General features: G+C 36.3%; 1 protein-coding gene across 6 annotated transcripts in view; it reads right to left on the bottom strand.

Annotated features, from left to right (window-relative positions):
- ASAP1 (ArfGAP with SH3 domain, ankyrin repeat and PH domain 1) overlaps positions 1–14405 on the bottom strand; it is a 362608-nt gene that overhangs the window by 112765 nt on the left and 235438 nt on the right. For all 6 annotated transcript variants that reach the window (XM_048841653.2, XM_048841649.2, XM_048841648.2 and 3 more), the window contains 2 exons: positions 7161–7261; positions 3652–3721 (listed from right to left, as the gene is read on the bottom strand). In XM_048841653.2, coding sequence (XP_048697610.1) covers positions 3652–3721; positions 7161–7261 — 171 coding nt within the window. The remainder of the gene's footprint in view (positions 1–3651; positions 3722–7160; positions 7262–14405) is intronic.

The raw sequence follows: 14405 nt of genomic DNA, 5'->3' as shown, positions 1-14405 counted from the left end.
CTATCTTGCCTTCATGTCTTTTAAAGGAAAGATGTCAGCTGTCAAATTTTGCGAGTTGTTATCTCAACTAAAGGAGGTGATGACCACTAGGAATACAATTTTAAAAGTATAAAGATTAAGAAGGACAAGTCAATCAGTTCTTGATCTCTATATGTATTACAATTGAAGTTCAGCATGGCAGGCACTTATCACTTTAGCAAACTGAGTCTCCTGGTAAGTTAGCTAGTTAGAATCTGAGTAACAGCCTAATCTTAACCAATAAAAGTAGATAAACCTGAAGAAGGTTTCTTAATGCTTAGTCTGGGAAGGCTTTTTATGTTTTACGTGGATTACAGTTATCACTTATGAATCAGAACTTAGTTTGTTCTAACATTTTCACACACCTTGAGAGAAAGTTTACAGATTTTGTAAGAGTGAAATCTTCCAAAATATGGAAGCTAGAGAATTTAAATTTCTCTAGAACAGCAATGAGGGAATTTGCTGTGGACTACTCCATATGAGTTGTGATCAGACATCAGATTTAACATAGTACTGGAACTAACTTTGTCCTTAGGTCAACTGTAAGCCTTAAGTCAAACAACTCCTGAAAAAACTACTCTGGATCAGATATGGGGGGGCAGTTTGAAATCAAATACTGAGCAGTAAACGTAGGCTTAATTCATACCCAAGCTGCAATCCAAATTATTGTAATCAGTTTTTGGTCTTTATACCTATTTCACCAAGAGTAACTAACAATTTTTTGGAAGGATTTGAGAACTTGTTCACTGAAGAAAAACTCCTTGCAAATAACGTCCTTTGTGACAGATAATTGTAATTGTTCATTGTGAGGAATTCTGAGAAATCATTTGTCATCCTGTTATTTATTCATCTAAATAAAACAGACCCTATAACTAAGCAAACACAGGAGGGTAAATGAACAGACTGATATTCTTACCTGAATATGAATCAGGCATTCTTTTGTGCTTTTCGTCCCAAAAGATAATCATAACATATTTCTCTTAAGTTAGTGTTCGCAATCAATTTTTATCCTGTTGCTTAATTATCAAATAAAAACTTGCAAAATCAGGAGAAGGCACTGAAGCTCCTGTAGAGATTTCCCTTTCAGGAGCTATGACGGAACTACTGTAATTTAGATAAGCGTAAAGGAGTCTCTGTCACTTGCTGAGTTAGCAGGGGTACTGGTGAAGATACACTGTGCCAGTAGCAATGTGAGTTTTGACAAGTTTTCAGCAATGCCAGTACAAGTAATACCAGCGTATGAACCTATACCAACATTGGAACACCAATCCTGTATTATATGTCATTTGCCAAGATGATATTAATCTCACGAATGGTGGTATATTATAATAATAAATAATAACTAATTGAATCTGTCTTACAAAGCCCTTTACAACATTTACAAATTGATTTTATGAATTAAAACTCACACATCTCACTTCATCCACTGGTCAAATGCTACCATCACTGAGGTAGAAGATACCAGTCATTTCACAGCATACAACAACTCTCCACTTCAGTAAAGCAAAAAAATATCTTTAAGGTGTTTTTGCGTAGGAAGAATGAAATTAGCCAACTGGAAATGATTAAAAGTCACAATAACACCCCTTCCAATACTTGTGAAAGATCTGGAATCTGTAGTTACCTGAAGTGGTAAAGACCAGGTTTTACACCTCATCTGATAGATGACACCTCCACCAGCACAATGCATTATAAACTTAACACTGGCTTACAGGGAAAGGTGTCACCATCTGTTTCAGCAACACCAAATTCACAGATTCAAAGGCCAGTAGGAACTATTGTGATCATCTAGTCTGACCTCCTGTATAACACAGAACATAGAACTTCTCAAAAATAATTCCTAGAGCATATTTGTTAGAAAAACATCCAATTTCGATTTAAAAATTATCAGTGATGGAGAATCCACCACAACCATTGGTAAACTGTTCTAATTGTTAATTAACATTTAAAAATTATGCCTTTTTTTTTAGTCTGAATTTGTCTAACTTCAACTTCTAGCCACAGGATTGTGTAGTACCTTTCTCTGATAGATTGAAGAACCCATTATTAAATATTTGTTTCCCATGTAAATACTTATAGACTGTAATTAAGTCACCCCTTAATATTCTCTTTGTTAAGCTAAACAGTTTGAACTCTCTGGATCTATCACTATAAGGCATCTTGCATCATCATCGTCTTTTGTTCTATTGAAGTTCTCACATCATACCACCATTCTAGCTGAGCACCCATGCAAATACCAATCAGGCCTCAACCTGCCTAATTTAAGCTATGTGATGAGATCATTGCCCGAAGTGGATGGAAGAAGTTCAAGCTTACAGATCAAATTATAGACTCATTTGTATATCCAGAGTGAGATCCAAAGACAAACTTTGCCTCCTCTATGGAGTTTGAGTAATGTTGCACAGAAGTCTGAGCAGCATCCCCACTTGCTACCTGAACACAAAAAGTGAAGAAAATATTTTTATGTAGCAGCCTATGGGAGAAGGAAAAAATAGTTCAGCCAAGAACATAATTGATCTGGCTGACACTTAATTACAATAATCATAGGTAAGATGAACATGTAATTCACGAAAGCAATTGAGGATGTGATTCCAGCTGTTAAAACTGGGTACGAATGTTCTATTAAAATATTTTTAAATTAGTATTAGCACCTCAGTATAAATGTATTAAACGCCAATTCACTTGCTAAGGAAAACATTTTCTTAGTTAATCTGTTGTAACTGCCCATGGACTAACATTATTCGGCACAAGATATTTAAGGGCCACATCCTAAAGTCCATTGAAAGCAACGGGAATCTGTCCTAAATCTCCAGAACTGGTGAAAGTGTTTACTAAATCAATACATTAATCAGACTGTTGCACCCCACTCATATGTAACATAAGCCCCGAACACTTGGCAACAGCTCTATTCCAATGGCTAGATAGGCAAAACAATGTGATACTATTTATATGGTCTAATTTTATTTATAAAAGAAGTAAAAAATTGCAGTTTGTGGGGCAAATTTTACTACTATTAATGTGCAAAGAATAAGATGTGCTCTTTAATACTGTCTGTTGATTTCAGTTGTTCCCATTGAGTCCCAGCAACAGCTAGATGCCTCAAACCTGGAAGTTAGCAACATTTCTAACAAAGTAAAACTAGATGACTTATTCATTGTGAATAATTTCTCCAAAAAATTTTGTCACTTGCCAAATACATTATTCACAAATACATTTTTATTATTGAATTAGCTCTAACAACAAGCTGTTTAATGTAAATCACGGTAAAATCTTAACAGGTTCCAGCAGCCTAAAACAGTTCAGCATTTACTTTGGAAGTCAGTGTGTACAAAAGAACAAATATAACAAAAAACCTACTTCATGCTAGATTTTTTATTATACACAATATAGATTAATTATATGTTACCATTCAATCAATCTTTTATGTTTTCATTTATTTTGCTTAACTGAATGGTTTTCAATTTTTCACAAATAAGTGAACAGGTATTAAATTATCTAGGTAGAAGAGGTATTTATTCACCATACTTTAAATAGTCACATAACAGATCTATATTAATTCAGTCAATAGATTCACAGGGATTGAGTTCATTGAATTCACTATGGCAATAATGGAGTATAAAAAAGTCAACTTACTGTTGCATGTGATATGGTAAGAATTCCATTTTTGACAGTGCACTTTCTTCTCTGCCACACTTTCCTTAGCCTAAAAAATAACAGGACAATATATCAAGAACCAAACATAATTACTGCTCCTTTTAGTTTGTCTGTACAACAAACTTGGAGGACAAACAGAAGTTAAAGATAATAAACACGTTTATCATTCTGTTTACATTTAAAATAGATTAGCAAGCCAACACACTCTCCATCAAACCAACTGATTTAGGTAAAATTTTCAAAAGTGCTTAATTCCCATTTTCAAAAGAGTCTTCAGCCCTTAGGAGCTCAAGTCCCACTGATTTTCAATTAAACTTAGGTGCCTAAGTACCTAATTTACTTTTGAAAATGTTATCACTTCTCCTTATGCTTTATTACATTAACTGCATTAGTTTAATAGATGGAGGCTTTTAAATAAAACGAACACCTAATTTCACTTTTCTAATCAGGTGAGGAGAATTCTTCATGTAAAATAATAAAAAAGTGACATAATCCAAACCTGATTTGGCTTAACTTAAATTTTTCATTTATGTCTCCACGTTTTAAAACAAACAAAAAAAATGTATAACTGTATCCACCACAAAGTTAACAATTCATGTCCCTGATTTATCTCTGATTGAAAGGTCATAAATTAAATTCTCTTTGAAAAAGGCATTTGTACATTAAAAGGCTTATCACTCTGTCTGATCATTCATGTAGTCCCCATGCTTCTAAGCCTATAAAGTACTTGAAACTGATTAAAATAGAACTACAGTAGGATTCTAATCAATGTTTTTAGGATTTCTCTGAGTTAAATTCCCAGTTCAATAGATTATGCTTATATGAATCCTATTCTCCAACTCTTCCTCATCTCTTATATGGGATGGGGAGCAGGAAAAACCTCCACTCTAGTACCAATTATCTTAAGGCTATGCAGTTCTGATGCTGTGCATTTAATATTTTTCAGAGACAGAAAACAATTATTTAAATTTGTTCTAGGAAGGTTCAAAGCAGAAAATTGGATCCTCTCCCATCAACACATTTCTGTATAAAAGCTGTGTTAGTTGGCTATCTTCACTCTATGTTCCCTGAAGAAAAGATGCTGTTCAGCTTCTACTTTTTTCACTACTGAGGCTTTTATTTTTATTCATACCTTAAATCACTATATAGAAGAGGAAAACCAAGTGGTCCCTGAACTTTCATCAGCACTAATACCTCATTCAGGAGCACTGGGACAGTATTGCAGACTTTCCTACCTGCTTTTATCTACATTGCCCTCACTTGATTGATGTAACTCCTGTTCCTGATGTGCTACTAGATTAATAGGGAGTAAATGAACTACAGACTGGACTGGTCTTTTAATGACTTCACTTCTCTAATATCTAGGGCACCAATGTATATTATCTTTGGGAAGAAGTCTGGCATCTACAGACAGAAAACACTGGCAATAAAGAATCTGGATTATGATTTCACATTTAACATTTTGCATGACCACACAATGTTCCATTTTTTCAATGAATAGATTACACTAATATGAAAAGGAGTACTTGTGGCACCTTAGAGACTAACAAATTTATTTGAGCATAAGCTTTCGTGAGCTACAGCTCACTTCATCAGATGCATTCAGTGCCACAAGTACTCCTTTTTTTTGCGAATACAGACTAACCAGCTGCTACTCTGAAACCTGTCATTACACTAATATGTAATTCTGGCCTGTCTTCCCATTCCTCACCCTATCTTTGCAGCTAATACAAAAGTTGTTAAAGGGGTGACTACTGTAATCTGTTTTATATAATTTATGTATGTTGAAGAAGACAGCAAATTTTGGAGCATTAAAAAGAAAAAGAATTATTGGTTGACAGAGCTCTCACACAGTGGCTGTGCATTTTTTGTCACCAAAGAAACAAAATAAGTGAAGCTAACAAAAGAACCACCCAGATGGAATGTAAGTAACAAAATGAAGTCAGACTGTTCTTTCATAATAATAAAATCTTAAAATCTTAGTGCTAGAAGATTTACTTTTCTGATGCCCTAGCACTAAAAATGACTCAAGTTGTTAAACAACCTTCACACTGCAGGTCTGACTATTTTTCAGATTTCAAATGTTAAAGTTTGGATTTTTTTCTAAGTCACAAAGGTTTGGTTAAAATATTATTCATGTCTGTAGAAAAGTGCAGTTATCTTCTTGCAGCTGGTTTAATATCCCATGTGAAATGACTGGTGACATCTGAATAGTTAAGGATTCTAAAACTACTAAACCTTTTTTTAAATTGCTTTATTTGTAGATATTAATGATACTTAGAAAATAAGATATGCATGAAACCTGTATGTAAGATTCTGCAAGAAATTCCAGTTTATAATGTAATAAACATTTTTAATAACTTAACAATTCAAAGAGAGAACCTCTTTAAGGTCTTGGCATAAGGAAAAAGAGTTAAGATTACATTTTTAAAGTTAGATATGTATTTCCTGATCTTTGAGTGTTTTATTTTTTCATCCTTAATGCTACATTCAAATTGCTTGAAGTAATAACTTTTTGGTAAATAAAATATAAATATTACAAATTAAATCTCTGAACCTAGCAAACACTTGCTCATTTAAATATGTCTTTCATTAGCTGGCTAACTGAAGCCCATGGAACACCTTGAGTGAGTATAGGCTTGCAGGATCGGCCTGTAAACTACTATAATTCTCTCAGTTTTCTACAGATACATAAATCGTATTCTATTTTATAGTTAACGCTATGAGCCTGAAAATCAAGAATTTCAAATCAAACATTTAGACACCAAAATGTTCAACTTTTAACCATTGTATTTTTATTTATAAAGGGTAACGTCTTCTGAAGTGCCTCACTGACTTAAGAGCATAAGTCCCATTTTAAAATTGAGCAGCTCTGAGAGAGAGCTAGGTCCTAAGGACCGAAGTCATTTTTGAAACACAGACTTAGGCTCTTAAGTTTCTAAGGTGCTTTTGAAAACTTTACTCAAACGGCCCAGAGAAGTATGTCTCAAAAAGGGTTAAAATTGTGTATAATATGAATTGAGAAGTATCTGAATCTAGTAGTTTATGTTCAAATGTAGAAATTCTGGATTTTCAAGAGCACTAAATGATATCAAATGGGGTAAGTAAACAACATCTTCTGCACATCCAATGGGACAAGTAATAAAAATTTAACACACAAGTTAATCACAGGTTTACATATCTCCATGAAGTGTGATTCAGATGTCTCTATGTTACACACCACATGAATTGATATACCAAACAACATTGACTTTTTATTTCTAAATAGTTTTCATAAATTCTAAGTTTTAACAATGTCTAAAGAGAAAATAAGCACTTCACAAATGAGATATGCAAGCATTCTAATCCGTAAATTAAAAGAATTCTTTTAATCATGTATGTTTTTAAAATGTACAAACTCAAAAAATTCAGCGCATACACTGTATATTGATGGTGATCAATTATATAAAATAATTCATATTAGTGTATTATATACTCCAACTACATACCCATCACTCTTCTTTAAGAGATAACCCTTCTTCTCGCTTCCATACTCCTTATTTCCCTGAAGCTGATGCATACTATATCCTCCTTGCCTGCTCTGGGAATCCTATAGAAGGGGAAAAAGCCATTACAAAAACTTTGATGTCATTATGTAACAAGATCTCACATTGATTGTAGTTTACCTCTCCTTCCCCACCTCCTCCCACTTTATGTAATAACAGATTTTTCAAACAAGGAATCCCAACTAAGAAGTTTAATAACTAGTTATGGACGCTACAATAAATACATGACCAGGTCATGTAATATTCAAAACTCTGAATTTTAGTATATAAAGAATGCAGGTGTGTGTCCCAAGGTAACGAAGGAATTAAAAAGGCTCATCATAAATTGTTAAAGGAAAGCAAGTAAGTTTTACACGCACAATTATATAGGAAACAACACCAGTAATCATCCTCAATTTTAATTAAGTTTAAAAATACACATAGTGTACATATTTTTTTAATAAATGGAATCTCCCCAAATAAATTTTAAAAAAACTAATGAAAGAAACAAGTAGGGTGATAAAAATGTCAACAAATTCACTAGAAAAACAAAGGGCTTATTAAAACATAGACTTACTCTCCTAGCCTTCGATCAGGAAAGGCAAAAGCAACACAGGAAAGAAAAAGCAAAGAATTCAAAAAGAGAATTAATTTTGGAAAATAATGTGCTCCTGAACATATATTCTGCAGCTTCCACATTTAAAAAGACAATCAGCAGTCATTCTTGCAAATGGCACTAATTAGTAGGAAGAAACAACACAGTTCTTTGTTTAGACACTTATTAGCCTTTGCTTGCCAAGTAACATTAGAGCATGCTAAAATACTGTACATGTTTATCTTTTAGTGGTTTGTAATTAAAATATCTTTTAATATTGAATTGGAACATGGAAGGATACTAATAACATTGTTGTATGCAGTGCTGTTGTACCCATGTCGGTACATGGATATTAGAGACACAAGGTGGACGAGGTAGTATCTTTTATTGGACCAACTTCTGTTGGTGAGAGAGATACGCTTTCTAGATACATAGAGCTCTTCCTCAGGTCAGTTTCACACTTAAATACAAGGTTGAACAGATAGCACATATTCTAAGGGACAGTTCAAGGTGAAGTGGCTCTTTAACACCTCTGTAGTCAGGATAAAAAGGGGTGTGCTGCTGGTAGACCAGCTCTTGCCAAGGCTGTAGGCATCAGCTGAGCATTGACACATTCATAGCTGGAAACCAGACCAACTTACCTGTATGTTAGTATTGTTCAACATAGGTGTTAGACTTGTAAGGATGTATTTAGTGTTTAGTCTATAAAATGGTTGTAAGTTCCAGCATGCATTAATCTTACTTGTAATGTCTGTATCCCATGCTATAAGGCAATACATAAGTTTTGCTTTATAACTGTAAAAATGCCTGCTCTAAACTTGTGAACTCAGACAGGAGGAGTGTTTCACCTGTCCATCAAGGAGGACTATCAAAACTAGGCAATTGTGAAGCATCACAATACAAAGATTTGGCTAACGGCCTCCTTACATCAATAAAAGTGCTACGTGCAAGGAAGCTCATCTCATCAACATGAATTCTGAAAGCAGAAAGTAAAGATAGCAGACATGAAAATTCTTCAACTCTTTGCTGTTTGGACTCTCAGAGGGCTGAAGCTAGGAAACAAAAAGCAGATATCTCCAAGATCAACCTGGGTTAGCCCTAGAAGACATTCAATGCTGACAGATTACTATATCTCTGTCACCTTTTGGAACCATAGACTGCAACTCATTTGTATTACATGTTGCCTGCTTTAACCTGTAAATAACTTGTCATTTCTTTTTTCTAGCTAATAAATCCTTAGTTAGGAGTTTACTAAGGTCTAAGGTACAAACTGACCTGTGGTAAGTGACTGGTCTCCTGGGACTGGGAGCAACCTGAATATTTTATGATCTATGGTGCAAGTGACCATTTATCACTAAGTACAGCTTGCTTGGGTGGCAAGATAGTGCACCCGGGGGATTGTCTGTGACTCCATGGTAAGACTGTTATAGGAGTTCACATTTGTTATTGAGTTGGTGAAATCTAATTCTAGAACATACCACCAGTTTGGGGTGTCAGCACTGCTTTCTGACTGTCTGCCCCGAGGTTGACACTCACTGTCGTGAGCCATTTCAGACAGCATGACGGGGGGTAGCGGGTTACAGACTCTTGTAGTAAGCTATAAATCCAACGTTTTTTATTAAGAACATGATTTTTAGTGTCTAGCAAAGTTATGAATTTGAAACCAGACAATCACTATGCTCTCAAATGAACTCACACAGGAGAATGATAAAAGACAAAAACACCATATCACCTATGGGTGAACACTTTTCACAAAGCAATCACTCTATATCTGACCTATCAGGCCTCATCCTCAAAGGAAACCTGCGCAACACTTTCAAAAGATGAGTCTGGGAGCTTAAATTCATAACTTTGCTAGACACTAAAAATCATGGTCTTAATAAAGACACTGGATTTATGGCTTATTAAAACAATCTGTGACTCACTAACCTCCCATTTTGTCCTGTGACTACAGGAGTGATAACAGTCCATTTCACCTTGAATGGTCCTTTAGAATATGTACTAACTAGGGCTGTCGATTAATCACAGTTAACTCATGTGATTAACTAAAAAAAAAGAATCATGATTAAAAAAATTAATTGCGATTAATCGCAGTTTTAATCGCACTGTTAAACAACAGAATACCAATTAAAATTTATTAAATATTTTGGATGTTTTTCTACATTTTCATATATATTGTATTCTGTGTTGTAATTGAAATCAAAGTGTATATTATTTTTATTATAAATATTTGCAATGTAAAATTGATAAACAAAAGAAATCGTATTTTTCAGTTCACCTCATACAAGTACTGTAGTGCAATCTCTTTGTCATGAAAGTGCAACATACAATGCAGTTTTTTTTGTTACACAACTGGCCTCAAAAACAATGTAAAACTTCAGAGCCTACAAGTCCATTCCTTCCTACTTCTTGTTCAGCCAATCGCTTAAGACAAACAAGTTGGTTTACATTTGCAGGAGATAATGTTACCCTCTTCTTATTTACAATGCCACCAGAAAGTGAGAACTTGTTGTCTGAGCGATTGGCTGAACAAGAAGTCGGACTGAGTGGACTTGCAGGCTCTAACATTTTACATTGTTTTATTTTTGAATGCAGTTTTTTTTTTAACATAATTCTACATTTGTAAGTTCTACTTTCACGATAAAGAGATTGCACTACAGTACTTGTATTAGGTGAATTGAAAAATACTATTTCTTCTGTTTTTTTACAGTGTAAATACTTGTAATCAAAATTAAATGTAAAGTGAGCCCTGTACACTTTGTATTCTGTTTTGTAATTGAAATCAGTATATTTGAAAATGTAGAAAACACTCAAAAATATTCAAATAAATGGTATTCTATTATCATTTAACAGTGTGACTAATCGTGATTAATTTTTTTAATGGCTTGACAGCCCTAATACTAACTATGTATGCTAAACTATCTGTTTGACTTTGCATTTAGCTGTGACACTCTGAGTACCTTTCCCAGACCTGACAAAGAGCACTGTGTGGCTCAAATGCTAGTCTCTCTCACCAACAGAAGTTGGTCCAATAAAATATATTACCTCACCCACCTCACTAATAACATTGTCACTCAGAGTTCTTACATTTTTCTTCTGCTTTCAAGTTTTATTGCATATTAGCTGTTTGTTCTGCTATTTGAACTCCTTGGTGGAGAGGGATTTATAAACTAAAACAATGCAGTTATTAATTTATGTGTGTAATCTCTACTCATGTGAAGAATGTCGTTGATTTCTGATGAAACTACTCAAATGAGCAGAAATTATTTTCATGTGACTAAAAAGTTTAAAGATTTTACCTAAGCATCTCCTACTCTTTATAAATTTTTGAATGTTCATAACAACTGTCCCCATCCTCCATAGCACTGGAACTAATTATGGAAGAATAGCTACTTAAAGAGTTACCATGCAGTGTTTTTGGCTGAAAACTTGTATTTTGTAAAAGCAATTTAAAAAACCTATTATTTTATTAATGTAATTAAAATATTTTAAAACTTTATTGTGAAGCAGTTAGATGTAGTTATAAAATACCTGAATAAAGCTACAAAAGCAAGGAAGTGAAAAGTTGTCTTAATTTTTATATAACCTCCTCTCTATCCATAATCATACACCTTAAAATTACTCCAAATACTATATATCATAGATGATGCACTTCAACTTTATTCTGCTTCCTCAACCTGTTCTTCTGCAACTACTTCCAAGTGATAAGAATTTAGTATATTTGGTGCAACAGTATGTCGAATCAGGAGGGGGCAGTTTGGTGAAGCGGGTGATGTGAAGCTTGTATCCCTTGGGTGTGCACAGTTAAGATTTTAGTATATGTCAACACCAAAGATTTACATCACTGCAACATACATAAGAACAGCCATACTGGGTCAGACCAAAGGTCCATCTAGCCCAGTATCCTGTCTTCCGACAGTGGCCAATGCCAGGTGCCCCAGACGGAATGAACATTGATGACATCTTCATCATCTGAACCCATGGAAAAGAAGCCCTTGAGGAATTCCACCATGATTTCAACAATCTCCATCCCACCATCAACCTCAGCCTGAACTAGTCCACACAAGAGATCCATTTCCTGGACATGACGGTGCTAATAAGCGATGGTCACATAAACACCACCCTATACCGGAAACCTACTGACCGCTATTCCTACCTACATGCCTCCAGCTTTCATCCAGACCACACCACACGATCCATTGTCTTCAGCCAAGCTCTACGATACAACTGCATTTGCTCCAACCCCTCAGACAGAGACAAACACCTACAAGAGCTCTATCAAGCATTCTTACAACTACAATACCCACCTGCTGAAGTGAAGAAACAGATTGACAGAGCCAGAAGAGTCACCTACTACAGGACAGGCCCAACAAAGAAAATAACACAACACCACTAGCCATCACCTTCAGCCCCCAACTAAAACCTCTCCAACGCATCATCAAGGATCTACAACCTATCCTGAAGGACGACCCATCACTCTCACAGATTTTGGGAGACAGGCCAGTCCTTGCTTACAGACAGTCCCCCAACCTGAAGCAAATACTCACCAGCAACCACACACCACACAACAGAACCACTAACCCAGGAACCTATCCTTGCAACAAAGCCCGTTGCCAACTATATCCACATATCTATTCAGGGGACACCATCATAGGGCCTAATCACATCAGCCACACTATCAGAGGCTCATTCACCTGCACATCTACCAATGTGATATATGCCATCATGTGCCAGCAATGCCCCTCTGCCATGTACATTGGTCAAACTGGACAGTTTCTACATAAAAGAATAAATGAATACAAATCAGACATCAAGAATTATAACGTTCAAAAACCAGTTGGAGAACACTTCAATCTCTTTGGTCACTCGATTACAGAACTAAAAGTGGCAATACTTCAGCAAAAAAACTTCAGAAACGGACTCCAACGAGAGACTGCTGAATTGGAATTAATTTGCAAACTGGGTACAATTAACTTAGGCTTGAATAGAGACTGGGAGTGGATGGGTCATTACATAAAGTAAAACTATTTCCCCATGTTTATTTCCCCTCCACCCCCTACTGTTCCTCAGACGTTTTTGTCAACTGCTGGAAATGGCCCACCTTGATTATCACTACAAAAGGTTCCCCCCCCGCTCTCCTGCTGGTAATAGCTCACCTTAAGTGATCACTCTGGTTACAGTGTGTATGGGAACACCCATTGTTTCATGTTCTCTATGTATATAAATCTCCCCACTGTATTTTCCACTGAATGCATCTGCTGAAGTGAGCTGTAGCTCACGAAAGCTTATGCTCAAATAAATTGGTTAGTCTCTAAGGTGCCACAAGTACTCCTTTTCTTTTTGTGAGCAGAAGAGGTAATCATGAAATGATCCATCCCCGGTTACCCATTCCCAGCTTTTAGAACAATGGAACATCTGAATCATTGTAAAATAATATTTATTGGTATGGTGGTACCAGAGAAATCATGGGATGGTTTCCTCTTGACAAGAGGCTTTTGTGGAGGGTTGGCTAGAAGTCTGCAGGATCTTGGTGTGCGAGGTCTGAGAAGCAGGCCACTGTACTAGCTGCAGGCCTACTACTGCCAGCGATACCAGTACTAAGAGGCTAAGCAAGTCTTTTGTGGCTGCATACACCTCCGGGGGGTTGGGATCAGTACCATCTGCTCCATAACGGTCCTTAGGGAACGGCCTCAATGGACCTGGCACAGGCTCCGGAGGCAGCAGTCCTCCTTTTGGAGGCAAGGAGTGTTGTAGGGATGGCCTCTCTTCCAAACGCTTTATGGAGCATCCACCTCTGTCAAGCTTCAGACTAACATAGAAGAGTGAAAGACGGAACCTGAGGAAGGTCTGAGTCTCTTCTTTAGTACAGGGGAACAGGACAGAAAAGCCGCAGACATCTCTAGTGGGGCGTACCATACTGAAGTTGATGTACTTCAGCTGTTCTCCCCATGTGACTACTCCTATGGGGATGGAAGTGTTGCTTCCAAAAGCAAGCATTTAAGCCTCGCTGCCCTATCTTTTTTTGAGCGTGGCTTGAAACCTTTACAGATGTGACATTAGGAGAATCCCACATCGTTGACAAAACATTTCAGGCAGGTTGAATGCAGGTCGTTGACCAGCATAGGCTTTCCGCAGGATCTGCAGGACTTAAACCCTGGCAAGCGAGGCGTCATTCTGGTACTAGTACCAAACGAGGAAAAAATGGTCAAATAAAAGACCAAAAATGGAAACTTAGCCCTAAAACTGTCAAAATTTGACTAAACTAACCATAAATAACTGTTGTTGTATGCAGTGTGGTACCTCTTTTGATGGTCCCAGGATATTAGAAAGATAAGGTGGGTGAAGTAATATCTTCTACTGGACCTCTCTCATCAACAGAAGCTGGTCCAATAAAAGATCTTACCTCACCCTTGTCTCTAAAACAAACTACAAATTTACAACTACACCTCTACCCAGATATAACGCGGTCTGCGGGAGACAAAAAATCTTACCGCGTTATATGTGAAACCACGTTATAGCGAACTTGCTTTGGTCCCCCTGCTCCTTGTCCCCTGACCGCCCCCTCCAGAGACCCCATCCCTAATCACCCCAGGACCCCACCACCTACCCAACCC

The sequence above is a fragment of the Caretta caretta genome, chromosome 2 (assembly GCF_965140235.1).
Source record: "Caretta caretta isolate rCarCar2 chromosome 2, rCarCar1.hap1, whole genome shotgun sequence".
NCBI lineage: Eukaryota > Metazoa > Chordata > Testudines > Cheloniidae > Caretta > Caretta caretta.
The sequence above is the reverse complement of the archived record's forward strand: the minus strand, read 5'-3'. Positions and strand labels throughout refer to the sequence as shown.